At 32.2% G+C, this 18729-nt stretch overlaps 1 protein-coding gene across 2 annotated transcripts; it reads right to left on the minus strand.

Moving 5' to 3' along the window:
* Positions 1-13617: 13617 nt before the first annotated feature.
* LOC120579405 (uncharacterized) lies at positions 13618-16460 on the minus strand. Of its 2 annotated transcripts, none has more exons than XM_039831478.1 (5): positions 16287-16460; positions 16088-16147; positions 14639-15105; positions 14290-14547; positions 13618-14202 (listed from the first exon to the last, which is right to left on the minus strand). In XM_039831478.1, exons 3-5 carry the CDS (start codon positions 15095-15097, stop codon positions 14158-14160), a joined length of 762 nt encoding a protein of 253 aa, XP_039687412.1. In that variant the 5' UTR covers positions 15098-15105; positions 16088-16147; positions 16287-16460; the 3' UTR covers positions 13618-14157. The 2 variants fall into 2 exon arrangements, with proteins under 2 accessions (XP_039687412.1, XP_039687411.1); XM_039831477.1 differs by having other exon boundaries at positions 16088-16150.
* Positions 16461-18729: the final 2269 nt, after the last annotated feature.

Below are 18729 nucleotides of genomic sequence, written 5' to 3' on the forward strand. Positions count from 1 at the left end.
TAGGTTATTTTGCTTTGAGATGTTAGTATTGTGTTCTATTTATTTAAATGTATTGTTCCTATTAGGTGTTAATTTTGTTTTGCATTGTTTTTGTTTGTTGTTGAAATTGGATTGAAGTAGAAAATCTCCACTTGAGAGGCTTTGGTTCTAACTATTTTACTTTAATAGCTTTTTTTGCTGTTTGTAACTGATATATAGAAATTTTTGTAATATATTGGAATATGCTTGAATCAGATCTTTGCAACTGGTTTGGTGTTTCATGCCCTATGGCTGGAGATCATCTCATCAAGCTACTTGTACTTGGTGGGTATGAGTTTTAATCCTTTGTTATTGTGATTCAAGCTGTTTTTTGTGCTTACGGTCTGGTAGAATTCGTTTTACTTTCATGGAATATAACAATATTGAATCTTTCCTCTGTTTAGAAAGTAGCAACACTTAAATCAATAGGATTTTGTTGCTTGCTTCATCTTTAGTAAAGGTAAATTCTACTCCATCTTTATATCTCAAATTTTTTGTGATTATTGGATTTGGTTCAATCATTTATACCTACAATTTACTTTTACTTTGTTTTTGTTCTCACATTTCTTTTAAATACTTGCAGCTAGAAGATTTTTGTTGCTTCACAATTGTGGATCATGTGGATCCAAATATAGTATTGTGATTTGCTTGGATTATGTAAAGACTTGTTATGTGATTTCTAGATTTAATGCGGTGGATTTAGTACAAAAACTCTTATATATAAATAATCTACATTTTCTATTCTATTCCAATCAATAACATTTTTTTAGTAGATTCATAATTTTTAAGCCTAGATAATTTTGAGACACTTTTTACAACTTCTCAAAAATGATAAATGCAACATTTTTATTATGGGTTAATAGACTTTTACCCTCTGCCATTTGGTGGTTTTTTGGTTTACCCCCCTATGGAAGAAAAAAAAACTTGGAGATTCCTCCCAGTAAAATAAAGATTCTTCGGTTCACCTCCCTACAGCCAACAGTCAGCATCTGACTGGATAAATTTGATGATGTGGCATGCTAACATGGTATTTTGTTTATTTTTTTGATTTTTTTTAATTTCCATGTGGCATAATTTAAAAATAAAAAAAAAAATCTTTTTTATAAACTAAAAAAATCTTTTTATTTTGAAAAAAATCTGAAATTTTTTTAATTTCGATTTTATTTATTTTATCCAATCAGATACTGATCTGACCGTTGACTGTTGGCAGAACCGTTTGAACATAAGTATACAAATAGCAAAAAATCTTATTGCCCCAATATCATTCATAACAATCATATGACAAATCGATACAGATAATTTTGATGGCTACAAGGAATTGAAATAGAGTTTGGTGTAGTGCATATATGAACGGAAACAACAAAACAGATCATCATAAAATTCGAAAGATGAGTTACCTCTGAAACAGTTGAATAATAAACTAACTGCTATATGCATATATGTCGTCGAAATTGATATGATCGCTTCTTCCCACAATTGTAGCAGAATTTGCATCCACAACTAGAAATTAGAAATTAGAATTATATTATAATGAATTTAAACATATGTATGTGACAGTGATTAAGAATTAGCAAGAGAAATAGGATACTTAATAAACCTGCATTTCATGTAATTACATCCTTGTAAGCATTATCATTAATTTGAACTTCTACATACTTGCAAATGCAGTCAACACAAAAGAGGTGCTTGCACATTCTTATTTTGAAGATGGTAGACCTTATGTTGAATATATCAGAATCTGTTTTTGTATCAAAGCATATACCACATGTTTTCTTTGCTGCATTAGAATCCTTTTTTTCAAAGAGTGAGAGCTTCATGATTCAATCCACTTGGTTCTACACCAGTTAAAAAAGAAACAAGACCAAGTTAGTATTATTATTACTATTTGTCCACTGTTATAATGGATCAAGGACTAATTTGTCATATGTATAAAAATGTCAAACTAATTTGGATATTATTTTTCGTTACAACTAAATTGATTTGTGAAAAAATGTGAGGGTCTTTAGTCTTAATTTAAAAACGAAAATGATAAATCGTGATACTCGTGAGCCTAAGTGACGCATAAAGGAAGCAAGGATTAACAAACGTTAAACCTAAAAGATAAACAGACAGGTTGCACGCAACAAACCTATCAAATAAGGGTTTCTGGAATCCATCATAATTGAGAAAAGTTGTCGATAAATTTTATTGAATAAAAAAATATCTTTTAGGCAACAAAAGTTCTGAAATACTAGAGGAAATAACAAACCCGTATGGGTCGAAAAATAACAAACTGAAATAAAACAGAAAAATAATAAATATGCTGAAATATTAAAATGTGGTTTTGGGCGTTCAGATGACTCCGAATGACTAAATTTATCCCTACGTCATGGCAAAGTAATGGGTTATGCTCGTGAGGTCTGGGGCTTTCCGAAAAGGTATATTTCGAGTCATTCCAACATCGGATGCCAAATATGCGCTATTTCGAGTTAGCCTTTCTTACGTGCCACTTCATCTTGGATACGCAAGTAATGGGCTACATATGAATGGATTTGTCATTTTGAAAGGATGTTTTTATTCTTTTGAATATCTATTTAAAAAAATAATAATAATAAATAAGAGCAATATCTTAATGATGCACACAAATATAGACAAAAATGTACTATGAGTGAATAAATATTTTTGTAGAATAAAATAAAATGTTTTAATTCCATAATAACAACTAGAGGCTAAAAGGATGGTTTTTTTTGTCCTCGTGAGCATGACTCAGTTGGTAGAAAAATACATAATATATGCAAGGTCCCTACTTTTTTTTTTGTCTTTGTCATCATATTTTAGCTCGAAATTGAAATTCCCTATTTATGTGGTATTTTTTTGGTGGTGGCCGGGGTTTGAACCCCGGACCTTGCATATTTTATGCATTGTCCATACCAACTGAGCTAAGCTCACGAGGAGTACTTATGTGGTGTTTAATTACGCGTCTAACATTTCTTTTCAAAACTCAATAAGTTCTTAATTAATTAGAAAATAAATTGTTTTCGCTACTTTTTTAATTAATAATCTGATTTTCTAAGTTTAATTTCGCTCTTTCGATGCTTAAACAATATTTCTATGTTTCTACTTTCGTAGTGAAGATTTAAATTAAAAACATAATTTACATGGAAAGTCCTCTCGTTTTAGACTCACTTAGAACTACTTAGACATATGAGCCCGTTTGGATTGAGCGTATTTTGAGCTTATGTAAAACAGCATATGCAAATAAATAAGCTTTCATTTATTATTACTCATAAGCTTGTTAAGGTAGTTTATGAAGATAAAATTTTCGTTAGGGAAAACTTGTGAATTAATATAAAAACTTATTTATTTACATAAGCTCTTTTTCATAAGCTCAATTCAAACGGGAACATAATTAAATTATGCAATAAATTTATCTTTACTGAAGTATTAAAGAGCAAATAAATAACAAAAGAACCGAACCTGAATTAGATGGCAATGAGTGAAATGGCGCAACATTTGTTTTTATCTTGTGATGCATTTTCACCTTTATGATCTCTGGTGCGTCAGTGGTTGGGTATTATAGGCATTGATACCAATGTTCTTCTCGATCATTTTCTTCCGTTTGTGAACTTGACAGGTGGCGGTAAAACTACTAGAGATTTTCTTCAGCTTATTTGCCTCTTGTGTGTTTGGGCTTTATGGAACGAATGCAATAATAATGTGGTAACTTCTATTCCCAAGTTGTTAGATAAAATTAAATATATGTCTTTAGCCTGGTTGAAAGCCAAAAAGGTTGTTTTTAGGTTTGGTACAGATATGTGGTGCTCAAGTCCCTTTCAATGCTTGGACATCGCTTAATGATTTGTTTTGGTTATTTGTATGACTCTATGTTTGTAAAGTAGTTCTTTTGGCACACCTTATGCTAGAGTGGTTGCTTTTGGTGGTTAATATATATTTCATTTTTGATTGTTAAAAAAAAACTTTGGTCAAAAAGATGAACAGCCGCAGCAATCACAAAAATTATAAGGGCATGGCGGCACAGTTCAATTTTTATCTATGCAAATTCAATTCAAAAGCGATGCAGCAGTATGTATAGGTTACGACTCCAGTAAGAGCAAAAGGGTTCCTTCTCCCGTTCATTTTAAGTGTGGTTTTAGAATAATAACATTAAATTTGCACACATTTTCTCTTTCTAATAAATAATTTAACATATTTTTTTATTTTCGTAACAAACAATTGTTAGTTACTACTTTTTCCTCCAACGAATTCCTTTTTTTTTTTTTTTTTGTGCACTCTAACAAAGAATTGTCAACTTTAAGATAACAAAAAATAAACTTGGTTTAAAAAAAAACAAATTTAGTTTTCCAAATATATAACATTAATTAGTTTTATTAAAAACGATAAAAGTAATTGACAAAGGATATAATTGACAAATCGTACCTTTAAAATACCAAAACGACGGTTAAATAAGAACGTTAAATCCACACTCAAACGACACTTAAAAGGATAAGAGGGAGTATAAATTACGGGAAGGCAATTAAATTGAATTGAAAGGAAAATATAACCCTAAATAAAAAATACGGTAGTATAAGGTGTGTTTACAACCTACTGTTTTTGCTTTGTTTAAGCCTGATTTTACAACTGAAAACTCCTAAAATCGTGCAGGGGATGTGCACGAGCAGTTGGATTGGATACGGATGACTTAAAATTATCCTGAAAAAATTGTCCGTAGGTCATGACCTCGTTTTCAACCTTTTTCTTCTTTTAACACCCTAAGTACCTCAAATACAACAAAATACCAGCAACTACCACGTAAAACACAATAATTGACTCTAAAACAAATGCATATCAGGCTATTTAGACAATGTATTTTTCGTGTTATCAAGACCTCAAGAGATCACCTCTTAACCCCAAATACACAAAACTCTCAGACCTTGACCCAACACATTATCGTCAATGTGACGCCTTGTTCTACCCAATCTCCTATCCTTTGTACATCCATAATATTCATCTTCCACCTTTTATCCACAATAAGGCCTAATTTATTTCTCGATATAACTCAGCTAATGTGCCAAAGTTTGAATAATGAATTGTCTAATTCTTTCGTCTTTTCACTAACCCACGTTGTTTCTTATAAGGAAAATGATAAAAGACACGAGAAAATTTTCGTGCCTAATTGCACGAACTAATCCTCTCAGTAATTAATCTTGTCTAACAGTATTGCTTTGGCATTTGGCACTTGATCTCATGATGATTTATGTTTAACTAAGCTGATTCACCAAATAAAACATGAATTTGGAGCATCTTAAGGGTTGTAATGCTTTTATCGGTGCAACATTGATAGGGAAGATGATGGTGCTACTACCGACAACAATTTTATATTATCTTAGTTTATAATATTATATTTTATATATCTTAGTTCATCTTTATCTTATAAATCCATAAACCAACTAGAAGAAGGTCATTCACCAAACAAAGTGTGTGTTTTGAGCATGTCGTGCATGAGCCGTGCATTAAATCTCTCGTACCATATAGCAATGTTCTTCTTGTAAACACATAAAATTAATACTCCTAGTCATAGTGTCCATCATTTTCATATTTTCATATATTTCCCTGTAAGAGTAATTATATTTCAAACCAAATCTTACACTCATGAAGTAACTTCTTTACACACACCTTTCATGGTGACGTGGGAACTCTTTTATTTTTCCTTGCATTAAGGTGGTGATTCAGCGACCTTTGCTCATTTGTCACCGTACTCGAGCTATACAACATGTTGCTTAAAAAAAAAAAAGACCTTGCGTTCACACTAATATATATTCGACAATGTTTTACGTTAGCCAGAGACTATACACCCTATCCTTTTATCGATATTTGGGACCGACTATGCATAACAAACCTATAATAGATAAAAATTTAATTCACATAAGAATAGTAAGCTTAATCTTAATTCAAGCAAAAGTACACGATCTTGGCTCAAACCACTTCACCTTTTTGTCTCCCAATTATTATTTTTTTATTTTGAAAACTCGGTATTCGATCTAAGAATCGACTAATCCGAGGAACCAATCCCATCGCCCACTAGCGGGGGCCCCGTTTAAAGCCAGAGCAAACTCTGTATGGACTTAGACCACAAAAATTGACACCAAAGGGAATCAAACCTGAGATCTCTGGAGGAGCAAACTCGAAGATCCCAAGTCAACCACTAGGCCAACCCCAAATGGATTTTTTCTCTTGCAATTTACGTTCACGTTCTATGATAACAAATATCCATAATGTTTTTCTTGCTTTTTACAATTTTACACTGCAAATTTTACATTATAGATGAATTGGATTGGTTCAACAAGTGAAGGGAACAACAAGAAGTTGGTATTAGAGATTCATGTTCCGAGGACTCAAGAACGTCTATGGTTGGAAATTTATATCACACCGGAAGCTGCTGCAAAGGGTTCAGAAGTCTCACAGAACATAAAAAGTACTAATGGCAACTCTTTCATTTCAACTTCTTTTAACATACAGCCACAAAAGTAAGTATTGGTTTAAAACTAATTCTCAAATAACAGTAAATGCATTAACATAATTCTAATATTTAATTTATAACTTCATACAAAGTGCCAAGCATAGAAAGCTAATCAGCAGGAAGTGTATACTGAGCAGAAACCAATCAAGTGATCATCTTATCGAAGTAGCTATGAAAATCGTTGACAAATAGGTGAAATGAACATTTTGGATCCTGCAGCAAAGTGAAAACTATAAAGACAATTTACATGCAACAAAATGAATATCAAATGTTCATAAACAAATAAGCCTAGCTCGTACTTTTGCAAATAGATGACAACCCAAACGACTAAACCGTAAACCAGTGTGATTACACCGGTTCAGTGCTGATCTAGTTTTAATTACCTTGGTATAAGTAACTCAAGGCGTCTTATTGCCACAATATCATTCATGACAATCATATAACAAATCGATACAGAGAAATAAACATTCCATACGTCGAAAGAATTTTGATGACTACAAGGAATTGAAATAGAGTTTGGCGTAGTGTATATATTGAATGGAAACGACAAAACAGATCATCATAAAATTCAAAATATTTTATTTCTAGTCATTTCTTATTAAATAGAAGTTATTTATATATGAAAGATGAGTTACTCTGAAACAGTGGAATAATAAACTAACTGCTATTTGCATGTATGTGCAGATGTAAATGATCGCTTCTTCCCACATTTGTAGCAGAATTTGCATCCACACCTAGAAATTAGAAATTAGAATAATTGTAATGAATAACATAAATATAAAACATATGTATGTGACAATGATTAAGAATTAGCAAGGGAGGATAGGATAAAAATCAAACCTGCATTTCATTAAACTACATCCTGCACTTTTCTTGACATACATAAAGCAATTTGGACATCTTTTCCACTGTTGTTCTTTAGCCAACACCAAAAATTTCTTATCCAAATCATTTTTGTCATTCCTTTTAAATTGTTGGAATTTCTGACAATTCATTCCTGCATGCCATGGAACTTTGCACTTTGCACAAAATTGTCTGTGACACGAAGGGCACCTAGAACTGCTGTTAAATTCTCTTCCAATATCATTTTCTTTGCCCAACAAAACAGAACAATTCGCATAAGGGCAGTAAGTCTTCGGCTCTGACGGCTTAGATAACTCAGAAGCTAAAAACTCCCATTTAACAATAAGTTGTTTAGGCAAAATGTGTTTCAAATGTTTCGGCTTATATTTCACAAAACAATTTGGACTTGGGCACAAAACCTTGTAAGCATTATCATTAATTTGAACTTCTACATACTTGCAAATGCAGTCAACACAAAAGAGGTGATTGCACTTTCTTCTTTTGAGGATGGTGGACCTTATGTTGAATATATCAGAATCTGTTTTTGTATCAAAGCATATACCACATGTTTTCTTTGCTTCATGAGCATCTGAGGAAATTTGTTTCGACGAATCTTTTTTACCAAAGAGTGAGAGCTTCATGATTTGATCCACTTGGTTCTACACTTGTTCTTGGAAGATCTCACAAAAACTGTCAATTCGAAAAGAAACAAGACCAAGTTGGTATTATAAGAATTGCATCAAGATAAAAAGAAAATATTTTATAGTTATAACTAAGTCCTAATCTTAGAAATGGAATGTTTTAGTATTTTTTTTCAACCTAATAACCAAAAGAGCCAAATTGAATTCTACCAGAACTGAAATCTCTCTATATCAAATTCAAATAGTCAAAACCAGAATATATCTAACTGAAACCTATCTAAATGATTTATCACCTAACATTTCATAAAAATGAATAAAACAAATCTCTAGTTTTTCCCTTTTTCTGCTAAAAACATAAGAAACAATACAAGGTAAAAACAGAACAAAAGTTGTTCATCATACTCCCTCATTTGAATCAAAATCAGATTGAAACAAACACCAAAAAAAAAAGTCTCACACATGTAATACCAACAATCCTTTACTACCCCTAAAAACTTCCCCATGCACTAAGTGACATACTGATTTTCAAAAATTGCAGCCAAACCAACTTTGCATTAATGTGGACTGCAACAAATTAAAAAGTAATGTAAATTTAGAGTGGAAAAGCATCATACCTTTTAAAAACAGATTAGGATATGAGAATATGAAATATTGATCTAAACCCATATACGGAGATAAATGCAATACAACAAACAAGCACTCAAAATGATATTACAGACATAGATGAGACTTTATTCTCTTTTGTTTTTGTTTTTGTTTTAGTCAACATAGACAACGACAGAGTTCTACTTTCTATGTCTTCATTGTCTTTTGTAGATATATGATGGCCCACCAGGTTCTACTTTCTACCATTGCTTTCAATTTTATTATACTTATTTGGATTGGATGTAATAATGGTCACACCAGGTTCTCTTTTCAATTCCTATTTTAGTTTATTACTTTATCACTAAGCATTGATGATTAGGCTGCTTCACTTCCATGCTAGTGTGTGTGCTTTTGGGCTTCTCAAAAAGAAAAATTGTCTAATATGGTCAGAATTTCATCCATTAAGATGAATAAGTGGATAATATTGGTTTCAACCTCAACCGATGTATATTGCAGTGTCCCTACAAACCGAGCTATGAGCTATTCTTATGATAAAGGGGAGATCTTTTCTCTAATTTAAACCCTAAACTACGTAAAAATAATAATTAATCACTAAAGTATATAAAATTAGTCAATTTAGTCCTTAATGTTAAGATATTAGAGTTAAATTTATGGATTTTCCTATACTTTAAAAACAAAAATTGATATTTGCAGTTTTTTATTTCAATTAGAAATTTAAGCTAGTTGGAATCCTTAATAAAATTCGAGTAATTAGTGCAACAAGTTACAAATTTGCAGTTACCCCTATACATACATGCATTAATATTCATATAAACCAAACATACAAAATGTACAATAGAAATCAGTGTCTATAAGCTATAAAACACAGACTCTCCTCATATTAGAGGTGTCTCAGTGTCACTTATTGTATCTGACGTCGACACGTATAATTACACTGAATCATGTGATTTTCTTCAAATTAACAGAGGTGTCCGTGTCTGGATCCGTGTTTAAATAGTCTATAAGTAATGTAGCAAAGAAAAAAATAAAAGATCAAGAGCATCAAAGAAAGAAAAAATTCAAGATTACGCATGATGAGAGCGATATAAAGCAAATAAAGAAGCTGAAGAAAATATGAAACAAGAAGCTAAACATGATTACGTATTGAAAGAGAAATAAGGAGAGAGAGAGAGAGAGAACCAACAGGTGGTGAATGACGACGGGAATGGGAAGTCTCCGGTGGTTGGCGGCGGTGATGAGTTTGATGCGAGAAGATGAAGTGACGGTTAAGAAGAAATGGAGTGTGATTGTGTGAAGTTTATTGCCGGAAATAAAGCTCATGTAAATAGTGCTTAGTGGAGAAGGTATTGCTATTTCAATTTCCATATATTATGAGTTTATATTGTGGGCTACATAAATGGATTTATCATTTTCAACACAATTCATATTTATATTTATCAATTAATCTAATAAAATCATTGTTATTAAGTAATTAGAAAAATAATAATTATCAGAAGATAATTTTATATATAGAATAGATTAAAAGAATAAAAACAAAATGTATTTGAAATTAAAATGAATGTGAGTATAGATGCATTTAAAAAAAGAGGAGTGATATTTGGACAACCAATTACAAACAACTTCGGTGACAACCTTTTTTCCTCTCTTTTGATTGGACAATACGAGAGAGTAAAAAAAATTATGTTAGTGAGACTGATTGAGGACAAAGGCAGAGCAGATACGATACGTTTTGACTTCGATTGGACATCACTCGAAGTGTGAGATTGATCTTCTAAATTAATCGGTCATTGAGCTAAATAACTAATTAAAAAATAACATACACATACATACGGTCTATACTTATTTTTCACGGCTTATTTTAGGGGGTTGGTAGCTCAACTGATTTGAGCTAAGGAAAAAATTGAAAGTTCTATGTTCAAATTTAAACGAAATGGTAAAAAAAATGTAACAACTAATTACTAACATTTACCAGTGGCATTTAGATTCCTTTGGTGGCACTTTGCTATTAAAGAAAAAGAGACCCGTTAGGTTCCTTTGGTGTGCCTAATTTTTTTCATTTGAAAGCTTTTAACAGCACGGAGTAATGTTACCAACATTGTTGGCATAAACATCTTATCTTTTATGATGATAAGTGTCTGTGTATACATAAGCTATTTCTATAAAGGTAAAATAAAGTTATATTATTTTTGTATATGTTATAATTTGTTTTCAAAAGTAATCTTGGAGAACTTACGAAATTAAGTTGAAAAAAGCTTATGAAATGTGTTACAACTTGTTTTCAATAAATTCTTTCAAACAATTTCACAAAATTTATAGATGAACTTAAATAAATCAATCTAAACTGACTCAATGTGGTAAATAAGTGATCGCTAATATTAAATTTTAAACAAAATTTTGTCAATTGATTAAGTACCAAGAGTTCCGCCACATTCTTATTCATGAAATCTTGCTTAATAGTTATAAACAATGTTTCATGTACATCCAAACAAACCGTAAATTCTAGATAAATAATGCATGTTATAGAGTTGTGATTTCAGTCCTAACGTCTAAGTTTGCTCGTGTATAGATTTTTAGAGGGTTTTAAGACAGATAAATAAGAAGAGTGAGGGGAAAAGTTACAGGTTTCTTGAAAGGCTGAACATGCATAGAGGAGGAATAAGGAGATAAATAAACATAAGAAGTTAACTTATATATACTATAGCATAAAATTGTCTTACACATTCCTCCTATAAAATTGAAGTTATTGGTTTTATACCACCAAATCAAAATACATATCATAAAAGTCCTAACGAAAGCATGATGAATCTATTTTTGTCAAACTTCTGGAAATTCCATCCGAACCTCTTAAGGTTTGCACGCAACTTCCAACTTTGGGATCATATAATTCTTCGTCTTCATCATCATCATCATAATCATCATCGTTAATCACAATTGGACTAGTTGCATCTCTCCCAGACCATCATATACTTTTTTGAAGGCCAAGGTTCTCAATCTATTACTAGTCCTCCTCACCATCTTTAAATCCAATTTTTTAGTCACTTTTTTCTTTCTTTTCTTTTCCTACAACAATATCCAAGAAAGGTGTTACATAAAGTCCATTATTAAGTAACTAATAAGAATTGAAATAAAATGAAGATATGAAGACTCACATAAGATGGTAAAGGGTGGGTCAGCTTGTTGGTACAAGATTTACTACAGAAAAGAAGGAAACATGAGTTGTTTGTTATTATTATGTATTTTTGTTAAACAAATATTTATTTTTTAATTTAAAATCTCAACCGTTAGATGTTTTTTTGGCACATGTCTTACATCCAAACCCTAAATAGAATAAATGGAGCTTAATTTAAATGGAGCATACCCAAAAGATGCTACCATGGTGTGAGGGTGGTAATGTTGGTATCTCATATTTTGAGTGTTACTGTTTCTGTTGATGGAGTTTCAGCTTGAAAATGAATTTTCTAACTTATTCTAACCCTTGAAAGTTGAAAGTATGGTGGAAAGTATATTCTTAAGTCTTAGACTTGTAGCCAGCATATGATGTCATGGCGGATATGTGTCATCAATGTATTGGAACTGGATTTTTGGATGGGGATAGGATTGTATCCTCCTACTTTGTTTGATAATAAACCTTTGCATTCAAACAACAAAAAGTTGTTTGAGTTTTTTTCCCTTTCTTGTGTAACATGTATTGTATTTTATATTGTATAATTAGATAAAATGAAAATGAATATACCATACTTTTTGACTCTAAAAGATTGGGTTTGATGGAGGAATCTTTCATTCTGATGTTTTTATTAAAAAAAAAAATCTTATTAACAAAATAAAACAAGGGTTCAGATTCTCTCAAGATTAATGCTTAGTATATGTTTGCTTTGACGGGGTAAATTTCACATTCAGCCAAAATCTCAGTGGCAATTCACGTTTGTAATGAGTCTAGGAATATGTGTAACTTCTTTCCAAACAAGCACTTATACTTTAGCACAAACACTTTTTAAATTAGACGAGTCTAGGTGTCGAACAAATGTCAGACACGTGTCGATGTCTGACACCAGCACATATGATTATCCTGAATTTAGTCATTTTCTTAAATTAATATCCTTGTTGTCATGTCGGTGATCGAGTTCATGTTCATAGATAATAAGGAAGTATTATTTTGATTAAAATCGTCTCCATTTTCCATTTTCTCAATTTTTATCATTATCATAGTTTTGAAAATATAAATACAAAAGTTTGACATTAAACGAGTCCAAGTCTTTTTTATACACTTCAAATTATTAAAAAAAAAATAACAATAAAGAGGATAAATGGAAAATTAAATGGATAAAATTCTAACTATTGTTACCAATGTCTAATATATTTGAATTCCATACAATCCACAGCATTTTTCACACTCAAGATTAAACCATACTAGTTAACCATTTAACTACAAGACATCAATTTTAACATAAGACCAAACTTTCTTTCCTTTTCACTTGTCGTATTTGTAGACAATTTTTGTTCATATTTACTTGTCGCTTTTAAAGTTAATATTGAACTTCGGTGTATATTACTTCGCTAAAAATAACATTGTTGTAATAATACCGTTATTTATTTATTACACAAATAAATGATAGAGTATTATAAGTAAAAGATAAATAATGATATTCATGGTAATAGATTTTTTTTTTTTTAAAAAACAAGTAATAAAATTTATTGGTTGCGTAAAATTTATTAAGAATATGCGTAAAAAGACAAAAAAAATATTAAGTAAAATGCAATAACTGAATATTAAGTTATTCAAGAATCTCTTGTTCAAAAAAAGTTACTCAAGAATCTGTAAAAAGGAAAAGTTACTCAAGAATCAACATGCAAGCATTAAGAAGTACATGTCATGAATTAAAAAAACAACAATTCACGTTAAAAACTTATGAATTAAAAAAATAAACTTTTTAGAATAGAATCATTCAGTTTTCTTTGTTTCATACCGTAATCACTGAAAGCTCTACGAAGAAAGTAATCAAATGGGACTCACACTAGTGTTTAAGAGATGATGAATATTGGTCATTGAGTTTTGTGAAGAATACGATGTTGTTCCTTTTTCCTTACTTTGGTGTCTGACAACCCAAATGAACCAACAAAGAAAAAAACAAAAAGACTCAATGCCTATAATTCTTCTAAGAAATCAAAAGGACAAGAGTTTGGAGTCTTTTTATTTTCTTCTTTGTGGTTCATTTGATTTGATATTACTTAAAGTCTTTCCCTTAGGCCTCTCCTAAAATAACAAATACAATAAAAAGTTAGAGTAATAAAAAAGTTATACACGTTATTCGTATCATAAAAGTCCTAATCAAAGCAAGAGGAATGGAATTTTTTCAAGCTTTTGGAAATTCCATCCCAACTTCTTAAGGCATGCATGCAACTTCCAACTTTCGGATCATTTAACTCATTGTCGTCGTCGTCATCATCATAATCATCATCGTTAATCACAATTGGGCAGGTTGCATCTCTTCCAGGACCATTATATACTTTTTTGAAGGCCAAGGTTCTCAATCTATTACTAGTCCTCCTTACCTTCTATAAATCCAATTTTCTTGTAACCTTTTTCTTTCTTTTCTTTTCCTACAATATCCAAGAGATGTGTTACAGAAAGTACATTATATATTAAGTAACTAAGAATTGAAATAAAATGAAGATATGAAGACTCACATAAGATGGTACAGGCGGGTTAGGGTCAGCAGCACTTGGTACATGGTACATAGCAGAAATTGGCTCCACAAATGTGTTTTTCGCCAACATATCGTCATCGGCAGATACTTCTTGATTATGGTTGAGAGGCTCTCCATCAACAAGCACTTCTGGTTGTTGTTGCTCTAATTCTTCTGTCTTCTTATAACATGCATCGCGTCTTCTTTTTGTTTTTCTCTTTGCTGCTTCATTTGGTTTAACATTGCTTAGAGTGTTTACCTGATATAACAAACACATTAGCAAGTTAGATAAAACTAACACAAAAACAAAAAACAACAATTAATTTAGCAGAATAAAACTATAAAATTACCCTCTTTTTAGGTTCTTGTTTGATATTGTGTTTAACCAAGACTTTCGCAACCCACTTAGACCTGGAACTCTTGAAATTTAACACCATTCCACAAGTATGCATCGGGCATAGTGACGTCACCCTAAATGTTTCCTTGCTTCTCACTATTCTCACATTAACTTTGTATCCACATTTTTGGTTGAACTTACAAACAGCTTTAACCCTCCTTTTCTCAATCTTGGCAAATTTTATTTTTCTGCCATTTAATACATCGTGCTCTCGAACAACGTCCTTAAACTGGTGTCGAGAAGTAAACTCCATTCCAATACTGAATTTGAAGTCTTTGGTGATTTCAGCTCCTGCATTGAACTTATCATATTTTGGCTTACCCTTCGTTTCAGAATCTTCCTTAGATGCTTTGTCCAATTCATTTGATAACTTCTCGTTATCCATTCCACACACTGTGCTTCTGAATATCATCCTGGTAACTGTCATATCAACATCAACATTTATATACATATGACGATGTTGTATATAAAGGCTAGAATATGGTTTTAGTCCCTGCAAATATGCCTCGTTTTGTTTTAGATTTAGTAGGGACTAAAACTGAGTGCATAATTTTTTTATATGGACTAAAAACACTATTATAATTAAGTAAGAACTATACTTAAAAGGTTCCAATTTTATAGGGACTAAAAACATATGATGTCATTTACCACATGGCAGCCATGTCACTTGAAATGTCCATGTGGCATGTCTGAGTCAGCATTCTGTTAGCCTAGTCAGCACAGTTTGACGGCAAGGACCAAACTTACAAATGGAAAAAAAAGTAAAAAAATTTAAATAGGGATCAATGTTGGAAGCTCGCTTATTTATAAGGACCTTAAACATAAGGTTTTTTCTAGATTACCTTTGAAAAATGGTGGGTAATTTACCCACCAACCAATCATAATAAGCAATTTATTGGTGGGGTCAAGATAGTTTATGGATACCACCTAAAAAGGTGAATGTTCATTGGTTGGGGTAAATTACCCACCATTCTTCCATGGGTACCCTAGTTGTCACCTAAACATAATTAACTCATATTTATTTTGGTAAAATCCATATGATAGTCTATGCAACTACTAAAATGCAGCCAACAAATCTGATAGTTTACATTCTAAAAACTTGCTGAAAATATATATTATTTTAATTAATACTCCCTTCATCTCTATATATAAGCACCCTTTTATTAGAGACAAACGGTGCTTATATATAGAGACGGAGGGAGTATATGATAATCTAGCTCTCGATCAAATTGGGATATGAAATGAAATAAAATAAAAACTACTAGAAATCATGAGGTTTCAAGGAGCCTAAAGTACACAAGACAAAGACAGTCCAAACATCAAACCAACAAACAATAAAAACACAAGAAAATAACATAAAGAAAAGAGCAAAGAAAACGTTAATCTATACCAACAGACAAACCTTAGATAGGAGATTCTGGATTCAAGTTCCGTTAATGTCTCTTTGTAATAGTTTTTTTTCCTGCTGAAAACACATATAATTATCCACTAGTTAAAATATGAAAAACCTACAAAAAAACATATAATGAAGAAAGAAAAAAAAAAAAAAAAGGATGGAAGCAGTATTTTTATGTAGATTTAAGGGAAAAAAAGGAGCCAACCGTTGGTGGAGAAGTGGATGAACACGGCAGTTTCCAGTGACAGATCTGGTTGCTACAATGGTGTGAGGGAGGTAAAAACCGGTTATTTGAGGTAATGAGAGTTAAATGTTTCTACTTTCTAGTTGTGGAGTTCCAAACTTGAAAGTGAATTGTCTAGCTTCTAACCCCCTGAGTGAGTATATTATGTGTAAGTCTAAGGTTGGTATTTTGTAGCCTAAAATCGTCATGATGTCATGAGGATATTTCATAGTATTTGACGTGTAATCCATGTATTGGAGCTGGATTTTTGGATGGTGACAGCTCGTACGTACCTAGTACTATGTTGGGGTGATAATAAAATAAACTTTTGCATTCAAAAAGAAAATAAAAAGTTGTTTGATTTTTTGCCTTTTTTGTATTACATATTATAATTATATTTTATGATCAATAATAAAACAACAACAACAAACCTAATGACACGACGGTTGTTCTATGCCCTTGTATTATTGAACCTTTTCAATAAATTGATCGAAAAATAATATTTGATAGAAAAAGATCAATTAAATTGATCGAAAAATAATGAAATTTTTGTATGATACTTGGAGAGGGAGTGCTCCGTTACGTGTTCAATTTCCTCGCCTTTTTTGCAATTGCCAATAACAAAGATGCAAAGGTGAGTGAGTTGTGGTCGGTGGATGGAGGGAGGGCCAAGTGGAGTTCTCTTGGTGTAGGCATTTGTTTGTGTAGGAGTTCGGTATTCGAAATGGTTTAGTTGAGTTTTTGGAGGGTTTTTTAGGTTGTCTAACGATGAGGATAGTTGGTCGTGGATGCCGGAGGAATGAGGTATTTTTTGAGTAAAGTCCACCTATAAGGTGTTGGAGTCCTTGTTGTTGGGGGATAATAGTTGGGGTGGCATGGAGAAGAGAGTGTCTGGTTATATGTGGAAAAGTCATGCACCGTCGAAGGTGATATAGCCTTCTCTTGGAAACTTCTACTCGATTGGATTCCTACAAGGGCAAATCTTGCTTGGAGAAATGTTCTAACTCCGGACTTTTTGACTTCGTGTGTTTTATGTAATTCACAAAATTTGGAGGGGGCGAGTCACCTCTTCTTACATTGTACAGTGGTGGATCGGATTTGGTCCAAATTTATGAGGTGGCTTGGCTTCACTTTTTTGACACCACATAACTTGTTTGTTCATTTCGAGTGTTAGAGTGAGGAGGCGAGGTCCAAAAGGCTTGGCAAAAGTTTTTGGCTAATTTGGCATACGATGATTTGGGTGATTCGGAGAGAGAAATGACAAAAATTTTAAAAATGTGGTTAAGTTGGGCGAGCTTGTGGAGGAAATCAAGGTGTTTTCTTAACAATGGAGTTTGAATAGGTTGAAAATTTCAACTTGTTTGTACTATGAATGGTGTTGGAATCCTAGAGATTGTTTGTCACGGTTGGTTGTATTTGGGTGTTATGCATGCGGGGTGGCTGTTGTTTGGGTTGGGTCCATTCTTCGGCTTGTCCGTCTATGCAATGCTTTGGTGTTTGTTTTAAACCTGTTTCCGTTTGCCTTTTGTTGTTTTATGGTCTGGCTGGCTTTAGGTCAAGTTTTTAGCCTTCTGGTGTTGGGGTTTAGGCTATGAAGAACAAGTACGAACATAAGCATCAGATGCAACACGGACATCGACGCGCTGACACAGCTAATAATTTAAGAAATCATATAATTTAGCGTAATTATATGTATCGGTATCGCTGACACGATACGTGTCCGGACACGCCTAATCCAATAAGTGTCCGTGCTTCAAAGGGTTTAGGAAAGGAGCAATGTCTATTATTTTCTTCCCTACGCGAGAGTTTTTCTCTTGCCTGGAGGCTTCAACTTTGGTGCTTAGGACACTGCTTGTGTAATTGCTGGTACCTTATGAAATAAAAGTTTTGCTGAATTTTTTTTTATAAAAAAAAGCAGGTTTTTGGAAAGACAACACGCATAGACGGACAAGAAAGAAGAGTGTGGGAAAAGGCACGGGTTTTTTATATACAAAACATGCATGGAATAGGAGAAATAAGAAGAGCAATAAAACACAAGAATTTAATTTATATACACAATAGTTAGTGTTTTTTATATTAGGAAAGGCCTAAGGAAAATACTTTAAGTAATGTCAAACCAAATGAACCAAGAAAGAAAAAAACAATAAGACTTTATGCCTATAGTATTTCCCTTAGGTCTCTCCAATATAACAAACACAATAACAAGTTAGAGTAATAAAAAAGTTTTACACGTTATTGGCATAAAATGAAGTTATTGCATCATAAAAGTCCTAATCAAAGCATGAGGAATGGAATTTTTTCAAGCTTTTCGAAATTCCATCCCAACTTCTTAAGGCATGCATGCAACTTCCAACTTTCGGATCATTTAACTCCTCCTCCTCCTCCTCCTCCTCCTCCTCCTCATCATCATCATCATATTCATCAT

The sequence above is a fragment of the Medicago truncatula genome, chromosome 3 (assembly GCF_003473485.1).
Source record: "Medicago truncatula cultivar Jemalong A17 chromosome 3, MtrunA17r5.0-ANR, whole genome shotgun sequence".
NCBI classification, from domain to species: domain Eukaryota; kingdom Viridiplantae; phylum Streptophyta; class Magnoliopsida; order Fabales; family Fabaceae; genus Medicago; species Medicago truncatula.